The following is an 18137-nucleotide window of genomic DNA, read 5'->3' on the forward strand; positions in this document are numbered from 1 at the left end:
CCCCTGATACGGATAGTTATCCTGGGACAGGGTAAGCAATATATGTGAAATAACAATCCCAGGCATATATTAAAGCAACAACCAATCGATAGAACAAAACAAACTAGTGCAGTTTCAAAACATGTACATTTTTAATTTGATTAAAAAAGATTAAATATAAAACAGTGCATTGATCATGATTAATAAAAAGATCTATAATGATACATTTGTATTCATAAGAAATTTTAGTTAAAAAAGGAGATTAGGTGGCATCCGGTCGACGCGTTTCGGCATAAACTATGCCTTCATCGGGACTTAAACCATCCAATTTCTAAGTTTGTACCGAAGTACAAGGCCAGTGCTGTTCTCTAATTATTTAAACTGCAGGACGGCTGTATATAAACTGTATCCACGGATATAAGGCTGGGTGCTTTATTTAAAATATTCTTTTACTTATATTTAGTCGTCATTCAGGATTTCCTTAGCCTAAGTTTCTTGTTAAAATATGGGCAGGTCACAATATCCCTCAGAGGATTATTTTATGTCCTTCTACTGGGGTCTTTTTAAGTAATTGTAGGTCAAATGATGAGGCCTCCGGTGCGTAGAAACAGGTCCTAAATATTTATAGCTGATGTTATTGCGTGGTGCCAATTCAATCGCGTGAGTTGAGTACGAAACTTATTAGGGGCAAGGTCATCCTGTGTTCTTTTATGTTCTGTTTTTATAAATGATGTAGGCTCCTAATTTAAAGAAAGCCGCTAGATGCTACGTCGTGCGTTATTGCATTTGTAATTCAGTCCCGAGTATACGGCCGAGACATCATGATATTCCGCTTTAATGGGTCTCGAAATGCACGTAACTCCTTAAGTTTGCACAGGGACGCCGACAATTCCGGATACACCGCCAATGCGTCTTGTTCTATCGATTGGTTGTTGCTTTAATATATGCCTGGGATATTTTATATTATATTTAACCATGCCCGTCCTTAGGGTCTCATGGTGCTATGAAGACAGCTAGTCAATACAAGATGATATGCAGAATAGGAAGACAGATGCAAGCCAGATTTCCTTATTAAATTGTTTTGGGTTATGCAACTCGTGTTTTCTGTGGGGTAATGTGGAAGATGAGTGCTTTCCAAAGGCTTGGATCTGAGGTGTGAAAACATTTTCCACCATGTGCTTTCTGTTCATGCTAGGTAGGGATGTGCAGCAGAAATCCATGTGGGGAGTGCACTGTTTTAATAGGAATGTAGTGTTTGGTCTAACAACATAGCACAATTGATCCATGGTTGTTACATGAGTGGAAGATGCAAGCCACCTAAAGTTTTACTGTCTTCTTCACTGGGAGCCTGTGACCCTGACAGAGTAGACACGTGTTACCTCGAGTAGAGTCTCTATAGGCAAGGCTAGGTACATCTTGGAGGGGTACTGGCCCAAAATGCGAGAGACATAGTGAGCAACAGAGTACTGTATCTGTGGAGGGTTTTGATTAGGACAGGAAGAATGGCGCTCAAGCTGGTTCGCAGTAGAGTATCGGATGCAAAGGAATAGTTACAGTGTTGCAAGGTCAGGGGAAACAAACCCAAGCAACCCCTGAAAGTGTGTGGGTGCGGACCCACACTGTGAAATAGAACCAAGTACCGGGCACACGTTCAGAGTATTGGGTTTAGAGTTACAACCCACAGTTAAGGTACTTCCTGTGAAAAAAAATTGTGAGGGTCGACTCCAGAAAGTTCTTTTTGTTGAATTTTTTTATCACGTTCTAGAAATGGGTAAAGAAAGAAAAACCAGCCGACACGTGTTTTGTCACATGGGATTTAACCAGTGACTCTTCAGGGCTGTAAGATGAGAAGTAGTAACATGCGATATATCGCTGGACCGGTGATAATTCCAACCCGGTCTTAACACAGGTTACTTCGGGAGTAGAAAATGTAGAGCTCAGTCTCGCTTACCAGAAAGCGAGACAGAGCTATCAACCGACTGTCCTTAACCAACAGGACCTCTCGTAAGACGGACTTACCCGTCTGCTTACTGCTTGCTGCCTTGGGACTCTGAATATTCGGGGTTAGTGACAGACCAGATCTCCCCATTCACTTTATGTGGTGTGTTTGCTGTATTTATCATTGTTCAAGTGTTTCACTTGTGCCATTTAATTATTTCTTCACGAGCACAACGTGTTCACTTTGCACTTAGCACACAATTTTAAAGCATGGTTGATGCTGCCTTATAATTTGTGTAGTTTAATGTGTATGCCTTTACTGTTAATACAACTGCATCTCATTTTCAAATTAGGACTGTGTGGTTGTGTCCCTCCCCTCCTATTGATTCCCAATGAGACATTGTTGCATACTACGTTTACCCAGTGCTCTACTGGGACTATGGTTGACACGGTTGACCATGACACTCTGAAACAAAGACTCTATGAAGCCAGCATAGAGGGAACTGCTTTAGACTGGAATAGCGTCCTACCTTCGAAACAGAACTAATGTCATCCATACCCCACCTTTCTCGTCCAAACCATACTCCACTAAAGCAGGGGTCCCTCAAGGTTCTATCATCTCGCCCATGCTTTTCAACATCTACATGAAGTCATTACCAGTACTAATCAATAAATTTCACCTCACGTGCTATAACTATGCAGATGACACGCAAATACTCCTTCAACTGGAATGCCCCAATGACATTGGAAAATCACCAATGTTCAGCTGTCTCAGAGCCGTGGATCAGTGGATGACCTGGAGCCATCTCAAATTGAATGCTTTAAAAACTGAAATGCTCACGTGTGGCGATTGGAAACATTACAAACCGCTTGCCGCATGGCCTGATTAACTGGGATCACTGCCTAAAGTATCGAAGGAAGTAAGTAACCTCGGAATGCCCATGGACTCCAACCTGTCGATGAATGCCCAAGCGGATAAACTAGCAAGATCAAGCTTTGCTACTATAAAAACGCTGCGACAAATTTTCCCTCATTTGGGATTTCCACACAAGGTCCAAGCTACCATCTCCCTTGTTCTGTCCAAACTCGATTACGCCAATAGCCTCTACTACGGATCACCTTTAACGACCATGAAAAGACTACAACGGATTCAGAACTCTGCTGCCAGACTACTCTTGCATATCAAACCGCGAGACCACATCTCCCCTGCCTTGAAAGCCCTGCATTGGTTACCGGTTGCCAGAAGATCCACGTTCAAGCTGCTTTGTATCACCAACAAAGCAATACATGGAATGGGACCGCTCTTCATCAGGAATAAAATCACCAAACACATTCAACAAAGGAACCTCCGCTCTAAAGGAGCATCTTGCCTCAAAATCCCCCCATACAAGAAAAAAAACATGGGTGGCACATCCTTCTCTGTTCAAGCAGCCAAACTATGGAACTCTTTACTCCCCAACATAAGGTCCACCGACAACCACCTTATCTTCAGAAAACTACTGAAGATTTGGCTCTTCCCCACATAAGCACCATACGCAAACAGAAATTTACAGCATATCCCTCTGTATACAACCATTTTTTTTCACTATAAATATGTACCTATCTTTGTGTATTACTTTGTATAAACATGTAAAATAATTATGTTGTTGAGAGAAAAAATAATAATAAATAAATAAAAATCATCTTTGGTCTACATGTACATACTTCCATTGTGCATCTATGTACCTTCCATGTACTTGGATCTGTGTGTCTGTTACTTTTCTCCTGAAAAAGCATATCCAATGCACTACCCTATTTCTCATCCTGTGCCTCTATCAATATCTTTAATCCACATATACTTACCTCCTTTATGTATCTATATACTTTCAATGTAATTATGGATCTATATAATTATCACTTTCTTTTAATTGAGCATTTCCAATGCACTACCCTATTTCTCAGCTTATACTTCGCTCAATATATCTTCTAGCCCAACCTTCTGACTCATCTCAAACTTCTACTACTACTCCTTCCAATGCACTACCCTATCTCTCATCCTATACATCTATCAATATATCCACTACATCCACTCTCATTTATCCCAAACCACATACCACTACTATGATTGCCAAAATAACCCTTTCTATACTCTCTCCTACTCTACCGCTCCTTGCAGCATCTGACACCTTTTACTGTACAGATCCCCTAAAACAAACCTTTCTAAACTCTTCCCTCTAAGTCCTCCCCTCCAAAACTCCTGTATACTCACCCAAAAGCCTCCTCCTATTGCTAAGACCTAAAAATAAAAAATACATATTTCACTCTTTTATCCCTCCACTATCCTTTTCTATCGAAATTAACAGACTAACATGTTCACTTCTCAAATTCCATATTAAACTATACTAATATACTACCCAAATAACTGAATAACATATCCACTACTCAAATCACTTCATATTTGTTTTACTATACTAAATTATGGGTTCCGGAGTGGCGTGCTACTCGCCGAGAAAAGTGATTCAACACCCATCGGGGTAACAAGTACTATATGATTGCAAATCTTTCTTCCCCTTTTATCCCTCCGCTATCCTTCTCACTCCAAATAACTGACTAATATCCACCACTGAAATTACTTCATATTTCACCATATTAATTCACCACTAATCCTTTGTAGGCTTCCTGAATAGCGTGCGTCAACAAGCGCTATATAAATACAAATCTTTGTCCTCCTCTATCCTTCTGCTATCATTCCAAATCTAAATAACTGACTAACCTATCCACCACTTAAAATGTACTTGCATGTTTCACTATACTAATTCAACACTAATCCTCTATGGGTCCTGGAGTAGCGTGCTAATCGTCAAAAAGCGCTTTGACGCCTCGTCAGGGGTAGTAAGCGCTATATAAATGCAATGACAATACAATACAATTACAATAAATATCTTGCAGTGGTCTAGTGTATAACCGACAGTGTTCTGAATTCTATTTGTTGTACAATATTTTTGTTTTGCTGACAAAGCTGCTGAAAGATTAGTAGCAAAAAGCCTTCTCATCATTGTTCAGGTTGAGGTCAACCACTGTGTACGTTAAAAAAAATTGACATTTTATTGTAGGTTTGGAAGCATCTTTCCTAAAGTTGAAAGAGGGGCGTCAATGTCCTTGCTGAATCTCTGCTTCTAAACTAATATTGGTACCAAAACTTGTGATATACTATTTTACTGTTTGGAAAACAGTGTCTTTCAGATTTGTGTTACTCATTAACTTCGGGAACTTTGATAAAAATATTTCTTTGTGAGAAGTTTTTTAATCGTTCTACAATGTAGTATATAATTTTTAGGTCTTGCCTAGTGCAGAACGCATGCGCTGCTCTAGGAGATGACCTCTTCGAATCACTCCAGCTTCTCCGCAAACTCGTGCGTGTTTTGTTTTTTGTCACACATTGTATTGGCCATTGCGTGTGGCTTTCAAAAATGAAAGCATGCAATTGGCCAAAGGCGAGTGCATGTCCCACCTTTCCCAGTAAGCCTACAGCTGTTAGCGAGCAGTGGCGCGCATGGTGCCATCTGTTCTGGGTCATATTACAAAGCTTTCACGGATGCATGGGTGCACTAGTTGGTATAACTTGTCACAGTCTAGTTGTCTGGAATGAGCTGCCTCGGGGTACGGCATCTGCTCGAGCTGCCACCACCCTACTCTTTCCCTCCAAAGCTTCTGACACTCATGTGCTAATGACCTGGCCTGGTACTTCGCACGCACCCGCATACAACGTGCCTCTGTCCTTTCGCACACTGACGTGTTATGAAAATGGGGTTCCGTACTGTGGTTGCTGCAGGAAACTCGGTCACAACGTTCGACAGTCACAGATACGCTTCTCAGAAAGCACAGATGCCGCCTGACCCTGTGCCTAGACACTAGTGGTTCCTGGTTCTGATCCAGCCAGGCCTGGGAGTTTCCGGTCTGCCATTGTGCCTTCTCATCATTGCAGTCATCATGGTATTCTCCTTGCCTTCCCCCTGCTCATGAACGCGACAAACCATTGTATGACGAGTGAAGAAAACCTCCTCAGCACAACTTGGGGTAGGTAGCCTTTTTGTGACGGATTCCATAACAAATTCTGTGTGAAAAGGAAACGGAAAAAACAAATTCTGTTCCAGCGAGGTCCTGTCATAGCTACGAACCAGTTGTTGTTTTTCCTGTTGCAGAGCAGTATGGGTCCGTGTGGAGGGGTTGGTCTGGCACCCAAGTGCTGTAAAGCAATCCAGCTGCGAACACGAACAAAAGCAAAATTTTTGTTCCAGGAGGCGCAGAATGTTGTCTGGGATAGATGTTACTCAGTGATAGCAATCAGAGGATGATAAAAGCACAGAAGGCCAAAAAGCAAGTTATGTTTTAAAGCTAATGGGTACTAAACGCCCAGCTGATTTTCATATTTTAATTTCTTTGTAGTGTTTTAATCTTCTTTGTGCCGCTGCTTTATTTTCTTTTTTTGTGGCTATCTTTGTGAAATATGTATACTTTGTGCATGAAAAAGACTTCCATTCTTTTTCAGCAAGTCTGTTTGAGGGTCAGTTCCTTTTTTTTTTTGCAATGGGCATTTACTGAAGGCCCTGTGTATCCATCAGGTTATGCTTGGTGCATACTAGTGTAGATCTAGTAGTATCTGCTGCATATTTACTCTTTACTGATCCCGTACGTTATGTATCTATCGTTGTCAACCCAATGCAATAGGTCTCGCATTTGTGAGAGTTTAAGCTATTGGCATTGTAACTGACAATGCCTTGTATTTATCTGTTTTTAAAACAGCACATAAATAAAAGGCATTGTCATTTACAATGCCAATACCTGAAACTCTCGTAAATGAGACCTATTGCATTGCATGGCCCAGTCAATCCAACTCACCAGGAGCCACAGCGCCCCTTACCTTTCCATTCTGGGACCGGCACACAAACGCTGTAAGCACTACAATGCTACGCTGCAGCAGCACCTGTTACTCCAGCCATTGGACACCTCTCTCACACACACATATACACACCTCTCTGCAGCCCCCGCTCTGCACCCCCAGGCCAGGGGCCAGCACACACAGCTCTACCAGTCCACCAATAAGCTGCACTGTAGCAGCTCCTATCACTCCAATCCCGCCCAGCCCCCCCTGACAGGCCAGGAGACAGCTCTTACAAGGCGCTACCGATAAAGCGCTTCAACGCCTCGTCAGGGGTAGTAAGCGCTATATAAATGCAATTTACACTACAATATAATACAAGCTTGCCTGTACAGGGGCCCACCTATGTCTACGAAAGCATGTCAGTTCTACCGTGCATAATTCTGGTCGTTTCAGCTCAGGGGCCCACACGCAGCTCTCTGCCCCAACCCTGCCTCACAGAAGCCCCAACAATGCCAATACGCACACCCCAGCCCTGACCCGCAGCCCCTATTCCCAGTTCTTCCAACACACCCTTATCTGGCCTGTGGCACCCAGAGTCCAGTTCTAGGGCCCACATACACAGCTCTACCGCAGCACCCCATCTGCACCAGCACACACCGCTCGGCCGCCTGCCTTCACTCCGAGCCTGCAGCACCCCATTCCTGCCCCAAGAGCCATAGGTGGCTGCCTGTAGCGATCGCGACACTGCCCTTAAAACATGAATCAACCCTCCCAACCCATCCATCGACTCAAATCTCTTACAGCGCCCCACGAGCGTACTTGCTGCATCCCCTTAATCCATTTCTGGACACGCCCACCTCCCACAAAGCTCATCGATTCTGCCCTGCAACACCCTTTTTTCCAACCCTGGACATCCCACCCCCACCAAAGGTCATCAATTCCACCTCCACTAAAGCAGCTCGTCAATTCTGCCCTTGCTCCATCACGTGGCACGTCCACTTTCACTAAATTTCAGCAATACTGCTCCTTATCTGTGTACCCGGCAAGCCAAGCTACCCTAAAGTTCGTCACTTCTGCCCAGGGTATATCACACTAGCACTTCAATCGTGCCCTTACTCAACTCCACTCCCACCTCCCTCCACTTAAACTCCCTCCTCCCTCCAACTCCACTCTCTCACCTTCACTCTCCCCTCATTCCCTCTATCTCCCTCCCTCACTCACCCACTCACTCCACCTCCACTCCCCCATCCCCTTCCTCATCCCCTCCCTCCCCGCACCTCGACTCCCCTCACCTCCCATCCCCTCCCTCCCCTCCACTCCTCCCCTCCGTACACCCCCCTTCCCCCACTGCCCCCTTCCTTGCATAAACAACAAAACTAGAACAAATTTTTGGGGTCATTCTGGTTTTTATTGGGATACTTCAGTTGTATATAATGTTTTCCAAGTTATATATAAAGTGACAAATGGTTATAACCCTTTTTTAATTATAACGTATAATTTTTAAACCTGCTGCACAACATTAACAATGCTCTGCAACACATATTAAAAACGTTAACAAAGCCAATAGCTCTCTCTAAACACTTATAAGGCGAGACCTATTGACTATGCCAATGCTGGTTTTAGTTACTTTTGATAGAGAGGCATGTGAATTCGATTCACCCCGAAGATTGGCTTCCTCATTGCTGTCCTTTTCATTGGCACTTTTAACTCAGCCGTTAGACTGTCCTGTTGTTGGATTTTCTCAGCAATGCCTGCCAGGCTCGAATTTAACTCAGTCCATCTAGCTTTAGTGCCATCATTATCCACTGAATCTTGATTGAGAGCGAACACCGGCATGATTTCAACTAGAGAAATAGTGCCAACTTGAACTGTATTAACCCACTTTTCACGCGTCCATGCCGTCTGCTGATGTTGTTGAGACTGAATTATACAATTACATTGTCTTTGTAATTTCAAGCATCAGAGATTCATTTCTTTCACTTGTAGGGAATTGAAATCTTTACCATCAGTTTAAACACATCCTCATTCGTCGCTTGAGGACAAAATTTGACAGCTCCCTTTTATCCTGCTCACTATTTGGCGTTGAAGTTGATAATTCTGGCTTCTTGGCCTTGCTTCTAATTGCCTCTCTTGAGTTAGAGTAAAGGTTCTACCTAATTCACCTGCCAAACCAGAGGCTCTCAGGTGGTTCTGGCGATAGTGAGCACCACTCTAATAGTTGTAGGAGATATGAAATCATCTAAATTGTTGGTTGTGTATTGCAGCGGTTTAGTTATGATAGAATTAGAAACTAGAGGTACAGTGGCTTGATATACTGAGAACGAACTTCCCGCATCCGAATTGGTGTCATAGGTTCGAGTTTGAGGAAGGTGTGAAATCTGCGTGTTTCCTTGTGTATTGAAAGGTCTTACAGGTGCCGAATACCTTTTAGAATTCTCTCCTACAGATTATCTGCCATATTGACTGCAGACAAGCTTAGCCCTGACTTTAAATAATGTGTAATAGACCGATTAGCCTGTAGAGAGAGTGATCCTGATTAAATCTACAGCAGAGGAGACCAGTTGGTGCATAACTAAGAACCAGCATCCTCGTTGCCACTTTGAGATGTGGTGGAAAGATTAGCTTTAGCTCTTGAACCGGTCATCTGTGCAAGACTCACCCGCTTTTTTGATCCCGTAGCCTACCTGTTTAGTTGTCCAGTGTGGTTGCTTGGTACACTTTATATATTATCCTCATCCCGACCTTTGATATTAGTTTCAATATCAACATTGGGTGTATTGCAATAGATCTTTGTAAAGCCTTTTTTCAGATTTCTCAGCCCCAGCATTGCTGTATTAGGAGAATTGGCTCGGTCAGCCTCCTCATTTGGGTGGGCACTACGTATATTAATTAAAATAAGTTTCTAACTCACTAAAAATAAATGTATAATATATCTGTGTGTGTTAGTCATACAAAAAACATGCAATTAAAATGTACTTGAATGTAATTAAAAAACTTTTTTCTTTTCAGATTGTGAACCTTATAGAAGAAACTGGACACTTCCATATCACAAACACAACCTTTGACTTTGACCTTTGCTCATTGGACAAAACGACTGTCCGTAAGCTGCAGAGTTACCTGGAAACATCCGGAGTATCCTGAGGATACAGCATGCGGCTGTGACATTGAAAAACATTAAATTAAAGAACTCTGCACGCAAGGTTCAGGATTATGCACCAGTGCAAAGGGAAAGAAAGGAGCATTCCTCACCTTTACTTTTGTTTTAAAGCCGTTCTTCATCCCCAGGTACAGGAGATGAGCAGTGGCAAGACCTGTGAGTCTCCATTACATGGAAGAGACGTTCTGGGAGCAATTGCCTGGATAGCCTTGAAAGAGAAACTTTGGTTCAGTCAATGATTGTGTATGCTGAGTAGCCCCAGTGTATTTTTTACTCAGCTGGATGAAATGAATGCATGGTGACACACAACTGCCTTATTTACATACCTGATCTATTTATTATTGCATACATGTACTCTTATGGAGGCACCGGCACTCCTAGATGTTACAAGCACTTGGGACACCGGTGATAGTTCTTTGAATTCCGAAATATCATGGCTTTCGCAGACTCCGAAACCCAAGCCGAGTTCAGATGTTCTTTGACGCCGGCGTCAGACTTAAGTCCCCTTGCCATAATGGTGGCTTCAGGAAAATGGAGGAAGCCAGCTGGTGAGAAGCAGAACCACTTGTCCGAGTCTTTTCCCACAATCGACCCCAATGAATTCTCCTAAATTAGATGAAAACTTTCTCTTATACTATAAATTGGTATTGAACAACCATAATTAGGAAAATGGCACCAAATGCAATGTTGTGACTTATTCTTGCCATAGTGGATGGACCAATCGGACAAAAAGTGAACTAAGTAATGCTGTATAATGTTCTGAATCCAACTGTGTTATGTCTTCATTATTCTTTTGTCTGTTTTATTTTGTGATATTGGGACAGAGATGTTGTGCAGGCGTATCAATAAACGAATTAGTAAGCCTGCATTCTAAAGTCAGACTTTAGAAAATCAATCTCAAGTTCCTTAATATTGACGACTTCTCGGCATTCCTTAATGAATTTTTACCATGAAAAGAAAGGTAGACGAAGGCTCTTTGTGTATTGTCCATTGACCTGGCCTGTTAAATCCAAATTGTTCATCATTGAAAACAGTTTTTGTACATGTTGTCAAGTCTTGATTCGATAGTTCTCAAGAGACATTACATGCACAGTAAACCACTCTTGCTTCCTGAAGGGGTTCCTGCAATACTGAAAATTGGTATGTGAGTTATGAAGGAAATATTCAGTACATCATTTCTGCTCTGCCTATTATGAAATGTTGAGAGTGCGGAGACCCTCAGTCCACAACTATCCGCATTGGGATTAGTTGCTGCCCATCCAACGAATAGCTGAGCTGGTTTTGTGCAATAGAAATGGAGATTGGACACCAAGACAGTGTCTTTTGTGCTATCCTCTTTAAAGCTGTCGTAGTAACCTAATTCACATTACACCTAACATGAAATTAAGTGCACGCACTAGAGCACATCTTGCAACATCCTTTTTGTGAGGATTTGACAGTTGAGGCACTCAGATCCAAGATTCAACACCTTCTGGTTCTCACCTGGGTTTCTTGAGAATTATTTGTCTTGCTTGATTAACTAATATTTGCTATAGAGGTGATATCTTCTCTTATCCCTCTACAACTCCATTCAGTGCATATATGTCCGGACTAGCAATGTAAGTTACTTGTTGTTTTTGGTGTGCTAAGGGAGTTTAAATGTATGTAGTGTTTAGCTGTTTTCTTTAGAGCCTGATCCGAATTGAATTTGCAGACTCCCGGTGCAAAATTTGTATATATTCCTTTACGTCCAAAGAAATTACTTGTTTCTTTTTTAATGTAGTTCAAGCATGGAAGGCCTCAGATGGCTTCCAGAACAAGTGTACTTTCAGTAATGTTATGACTCTGAACGACGATTGGCATGAAACATACTTGAAACTTTACCTTGTTTAGTCCTCTTCTCAATGTGCAATTATTGTCAAGCTAAACATCTCCAGATTGCGTTCTGACATTGGACGGTGAGTGAGAGATGTGTTTGTTTTGGTGTTCTTGTTGTGTTACTGTTCTTTTGGATGTGTTTCTAAATTCGTCTTGGACAGTTTGTGAAGATACAACGCGGTCCTTCTGAATCTGGGTTCATGTGTATTGCAGGTTGATCGAGCATAACCCTGTTTTCTAAGACATTTTTGTGGGAACGCGCATGATTTTGTATAGAGACTGAAAAATTACAAGTTGGAATGTTTTCTATGACTTATAAAGTGCAAGGGCTTATTGAATGAATGGCTTTGTACAAAAGGACTGAAAATGCGATCGCCAAAAAGGCATTGGCCGCTATGTTTGTGGCTGTCAGAAATGACAAAAATGTGATCCGTAAAGCGTAGGTACTGGAGAGCACCAGCTCTTGTGCAGATGACAAATAAATAGCCCATCTCATGTTGCTTATTCATGGGCCTCTTGGAAGGCCGAGGACAGGTAAATTTGTAGGCTGTATTCTTTTAGGACCTTTGAGGTTCGCTGCAAAATTTAGGTTAAAATGAGTCACTACACATTGCACTCACATTAAAATAAGTTTTAAATTACGTTATTTCCTCAGATTTTGTATGCCTAAACAAAATAAATCTTTTTGCAATTATGGTCATGTTACTTACTGGGTCTCTTTTGACATTGCACGTTTATTGTATTCTTTCTTTAGAATAGTACTAGACTGTTACCGCAAATTAACCTTACCACAATTACCCTTGTATCTCCCTTGATTCTGCCACAGAAATGTTCAACGTTTTACATGTAATCAGTTTTAGGGTCATGATTCTAAAGCAAGATTCTGCTTAAGGTAAAAAGACACGAGGCCGATTTCACATGCTTCCTGAGAGATGTTGCTGAAAATGGATGCTTAGTCTGCTGGGAGCTTGCTTATATGAGAGAAACGCAAGCATATGGAGAAGTGGTACTGGTTTTTGTAAAGGAATCAAGTAAAGAATAGTAAGTAGGATAGAAATATGGGCACATATCACAAGTACCAATACCTTTGCTTCTATGACCTGTAGATAAAGGAAAATTTGTCTCTGAGATTCTGGTTACGGATCAGTTGGAAATGACGACCCCTTCTTTCCACTGACAACTCGTGGGATTGTCAAACCTTGTGAACTATTATTATAAAGCACAATACTTATTGAGGAGAACCTTCTTTAGTCCTGCTGGCCTTTAACATGAGGCTTTTGTGGTAACTCCTTTCTCAATGTATGTTTTTGTTTAAGAACATTATTATGCATAGTTAAATAGGCGTGGTTATGCACCATTCTATCTTACCACTAACAAACATGTTATTCAAAATCACCGACATTTGCTAGTCTTGTCACCTGTATATGATTACATTATCGCACTACATTCTAATGACTGTCACCATATGGAAGGAAAACGTCGAAAATGTCTATAGGCAGGGCACTTTTGTATTACCCGTGCGGATATGATTAGAAGCTATATGGACTTGGCTGCCAGACCCTACACGCAGCATTGACCATGCTGGTGAATCATTCTGTGTATGGGTTTGTGCTCTTTCATTTATGAATGTGTCTTACTGCAAAAAGTGAAATAACCTTTCTACGTTAACAAAGTGCTGTGGCAATGCCACACGCATATTATTTATTTTGTTCTGTGGTACATTCTTTTTTTCTCTCCATTTAGGTGCTGTTGAACCACCTACCAACGTCTTTGCCTGCTTAATACATCTTAGGTTACACCATCACTGCTTCATCAGTTACCCATGCATTCAATACAGTGGCGTCTATTTCTCTTCCATGTTTTTTTTTTTTTTTACTTCCTACAAATCTCAGAAGCACTGTCCCTGGTGGGTGTTGCTTCTGCAGCTCTAGACTAAAATCAAAATTGCAGACTTAAAAAATAGTTTGAAAAGAAAACCCTTGACGATGACCATAAACAAAGGGGAATACATATCACTCCTTCAGAACTGAAAAGAAGACTACAGGTAAGGAAGCCCTGAGAGATCTCCACGGTGTCAGCAAATCGTCAAGAGTGGATAAGGAGAGTGACTTGACCTTGTCTAACGGATATTAACCCAAAACCTATTGGTCAAAAACCCATTGAAATTCATCAAGGTGCTTGACACACAAAAAGAATGCACTAGATGCGTAAGTAGCAAAAACATTCTAAAAAACAATCTTTTGGTGATGCCTCAACTTCTTCTGAGCCCAATAGGAATGAAAAGGCCTCAAGATAAATTTGAAGGCATTAAATAAAAAATACACGAAGTTCAAATGCAAAAGGAGTTTGAATACCAGACCCTATACTTAAAGGGGCTATTATCAGCCTCAGGATGGTAAGGAATATTTACACAACACAGATGCTGTACTCTACAAGAGGTGTATAATCGTGTTCTAGAAGACAGTCTCCATATAACCATTCACAATGGAGTATTCAAATGGGCCACAGGCACCTGTGGTGTTGAAATGGAGGAAGATGAAGAGCATTCATGCTACTTTATTGAAACACTAAGTCCTTTACAACGGATATACCATTTTTTGCTAGCTATGCCCACAGTTCTGCGACCTGATGTTTTAGAAACCAGCAACCACATAGATGCTGATACCAACAATATAAAAAAAAGTATAAACTACCTCTTCAGGATCCTACATACTTTAAATTGCACGTAGAGGCAGGTTGATAACTAGTTGTCACAACACATTGGAGTAAACAAATACAATCACCACAAGTAGGAAAGATTTAAGCAGCTCCCGAAGGAATATCATTAAAGGGTTAAACCCCTTGTAAAAGAAGGCATAATTATAGCAAATATAAGTTCATAGTTTGTGCTAGGTTCTGCAAACCGACAATATTCACAATACTATACAGACATGCCTAGCTGAGGGTTTATTGTTTCAGGAATGAGGTTCATACAATAATTAATATGATCTTTACAGGAGATCCTGTTTGGTCCAACAGTAGATGAAATAATTGACTTTTTTAAGACAACTAGTGAGATTGCAAAAGGTGTGGGACTTGGCAGACTAGAGGCTTACTTAGGTACATTAAAAGACAAGAGGTCTCAGGAAAGACAGCAATATACATCAGGTTTAGAAACAAGGAGCTGGACGGACCTTTGGGGACAAAAGAAATAACAGCACAACTTAGCTAGGTAAATTGTGCACAGGTAAATCTAGAAGGCAAGCGTTTATAGGCAACAGTAACGCAAACAAATGACTCCATTACTCCACCCTTATAATGTATAACACTAGTGGGTGTCTGAATAAGAGACCACCGAGTTCATTGAAGGTTCTTAACAACAAGCCAATGGTATTAAACCTCTTCACTTATGGTCACTATATAGTCAGATCAATAGAAGAAACAAATCCTGCAAGTATTAGTAAATACAAATTCTAAATCTGGAAGCACTGGAGACCCTTATGAAAGATGTAATGCAGGAGGGACCACAAGAATGAAATACAGGAGCATATTGGTGTACTTCTTATCAAAACAAGATCTAACAGAACTATAATGGACCTTTGATTTGTTAATAAATATGTCAAGACAAAAATTTAAAATGACAACTCTTCAAGATGTTGGGAAAATGGCGATTTGCGGCAAGACACGGCCAGTCTCTGGGCCCTCCTGGAATGCATCTCAAGGCATCAACACACTAAGCCCCCACTTTCCGTTTACCGCCCCATCGGTGGGGAGGGGGGGCTGTGACCTGGTGGACTCCTGTTTGTTGTTGCCAGCTGCTGCCCGATCCTCTGATATAACTCGAGATTTGACGAACAGGGTTCACGGCGGGCAGCACATTTGGCATCTTCCCCTGGTTCTTTGGACCGTTAAACGGAGCACTGTGGAGAGGGTGGCGTCTCTGCCCTGTGGCCTGCTGTTAACCTGCGCAGCAGTTGGGATGCGCCTAGCGAGTCTTCTGTCTGCTGGTATACCTGCGGCAGTCTGATAGCTGCTATTGGACTGTGATTGCTACTTTGTTTTTCTTGCAGCTGCCAGACGGATTTATGTGCAGACGGCCACATTGTTACAACTTTTTGTGGAGTTTCAATCCCGGCTATAACTGCATGTAAGGAACTGCGAGGCTGTTGGTTTTTGGGTATTCCTAATTACTTTCACTCACCCTACACAGGCTGGAATGCCAGCTAAGGGGACAGCAAAGCGGAAGGCTGGGCAGCTTGTGGTAACTGGTCCTCTAACTCTGCGAAGGGTTGGAAAGATACAGCTTTTACTGAGCAAGTCTGCTACCTGTAATGCTGAGGGCCAGAAGCTCTGCGTAATTTGCTACTGCTGCCAGTCCTGCCCCGCGTACTTGTAAGACTCTTGTAGCTGTATCTCGTTTCCCCAGAACCCATGTATGGCTTTTCCTGCTGTGTATTTGATTTGGACAGGGCCCGGAGCAGTGACCACTCGATTTCAGAAAATTCTAGATTACTCCCTTCCTGCTGCTGTGAGGAGTAATGGGGAGTAAGGGGAATAAATGGGTGCCCCTTGTGACGTTTCGGACTATGACTCCCCCTTAGATACCTGTACTGGGAGCAGCTTGATAGAGCTATCAAGGAGCACTAGGTCTGCCCTTCCAATGCCTGAGGCTTTACCAGTGATGCCTCGTTCTCCGGGAGCAGTGGAATCCTCCTGGGTCCTAACAGGTGTTGTGGGGGCTCAGCAGGAGGTGGCTGAAGAGGATATTGCTTACTCAATGAAGGACCTGCAGCTTGAGCCCGGAAATGCCCAGATCTGGATTGCACAATCTTCTCTGCTTGGGGAAATTATCACTTCGGGGGCATCAGCCCCTCTGGCCAGCATGGGATCAGAAATCCAGGAGGCCTTTTTCTCAGACTGAAGCTTGTCTCACATGGGTGATCAAGACCAAGCTGCCTGACCCGAGCTCATAAGGAGATCTTCCCTGTCTTCAGGCACAGCAACATCAGTTGATGCCCCGGCCGCTCGAGTGGCAGTGGTGGGGGGTGGGGGGGGGTCTGACAGCTACTCAGTTGGAGGATATAGTCACAACTGCATTTGAACGGGCGTTTTGACCCTGCTTCTCCACTAGGTGAGGAGGAGCTGCTTTGGGATCCTGACAGGACTGAACTGATGCCCCTGCAGGAAATATCATCTGACCAGGATGTTCCCACTGCAACACAGGGAAAAATATAGGAAAGACTATCTTGCTCTGAAAACAGCTAATTTAAAGACCCTGGTAGCTCTGAAATAGTTGTCAAAGAACACAAACATTGTTTAAACCTACCTCAGTGGGGTGGAAACTGCCCAGGTCACCCTGCATACGGCAGTTGAAGAGAATCAATTCTCTATCCCCTAGCACGAGTCTCAGCTCACCTTTCTTTCATCTAAGGTGGAAGATTTAAAGAATAGGTCACGGAGAAATAACATGAGTTGTTGGCATCCCTGAGGGGGGGGCGGAAGGAGACGACACTAGAGACTATGTTGTTCATCTGTTCAGATAATCTTTTTTCCTGCATTAAGTGATTGGGATATGGATAGCATGATACAGATGCAGCATGTTACAGAGGACACATAGCTTTCCATTTAGGCATCCTGGCAAGGGCTAGTCTTCCCACTACCTCTGTGCCGTTCTTATTTATGTTGGGAATTTCTTTCTGCTACAGAAGATCTACTATTCAGCCTCACCTATGTCATGTATCGGGCCTGAGTAATTGAATTGTTTGTCCAGTCTGATTTCTGCCATCAAAGAGGTCTTACTTCTGTCATCATACAGTGGTACGGTGCTGGCAGCTTCAAGAGCATACTCACTCCCTACTGAAGATCGGGCAACAGTTCCTCTTATGGAGCCAGCAACGTTGCTTATTAGACTCGATGGCCAAACCTGCTTCTGCCATGATGGTTTAAAGGTTGTGGAGCTTTTAATCAAATGGCAGCCTGAGAAATTAGTAGCTTCTGTTTTTTTGTCTTCTTATTTTGTTAACTTCCACCGTGCAGGATGTTTAGCAATACGTGTTTTTTAACTTTTTTTTTTTATATAGATGGCTGTTCTTCAAAAAAGAACTCCATAAATAAGGGGGAGAAAATAATTTAATGTGTTCCTGTATGGTAGTGGCTCCTCCTTGAGGTCTGAGTGGAATTACTTATTGGCTAAAAGTTGTGCTTGGATTTTTTTTTTTTTCTTTTTTTTTGGTTAAAAACTTTTATTGAGCAACAAAATCAGGTTTACAGAGATGGGCCTACAACCGCACGGGCTGGCCGCTAAGAGCAAGGCACAATGTGATAAAGACAATGGTAGCCACTCCGGTGGTCCGGCACAAATCGGAT

The 18137-nt window shown here is 42.4% G+C and overlaps 1 protein-coding gene across 1 annotated transcript in view; it reads left to right on the plus strand.

The window, feature by feature from the left end:
- MLLT3 (MLLT3 super elongation complex subunit) overlaps window positions 1-12487 on the plus strand; it is a 659507-nt gene extending 647020 nt beyond the window's left edge. Inside the window, exon 11 of the mRNA XM_078675949.1 lies at window positions 9788-12487. Coding sequence (XP_078532075.1) covers window positions 9788-9919 — 132 coding nt within the window. The 3' untranslated portion in view covers window positions 9920-12487. The remainder of the gene's footprint in view (window positions 1-9787) is intronic.
- The last annotated feature ends 5650 nt before the right edge of the window (window positions 12488-18137 follow it).

Source organism: Lissotriton helveticus, chromosome 2_1 (genome assembly GCF_964261635.1).
Source record: "Lissotriton helveticus chromosome 2_1, aLisHel1.1, whole genome shotgun sequence".
Lineage (NCBI taxonomy): Eukaryota > Metazoa > Chordata > Amphibia > Caudata > Salamandridae > Lissotriton > Lissotriton helveticus.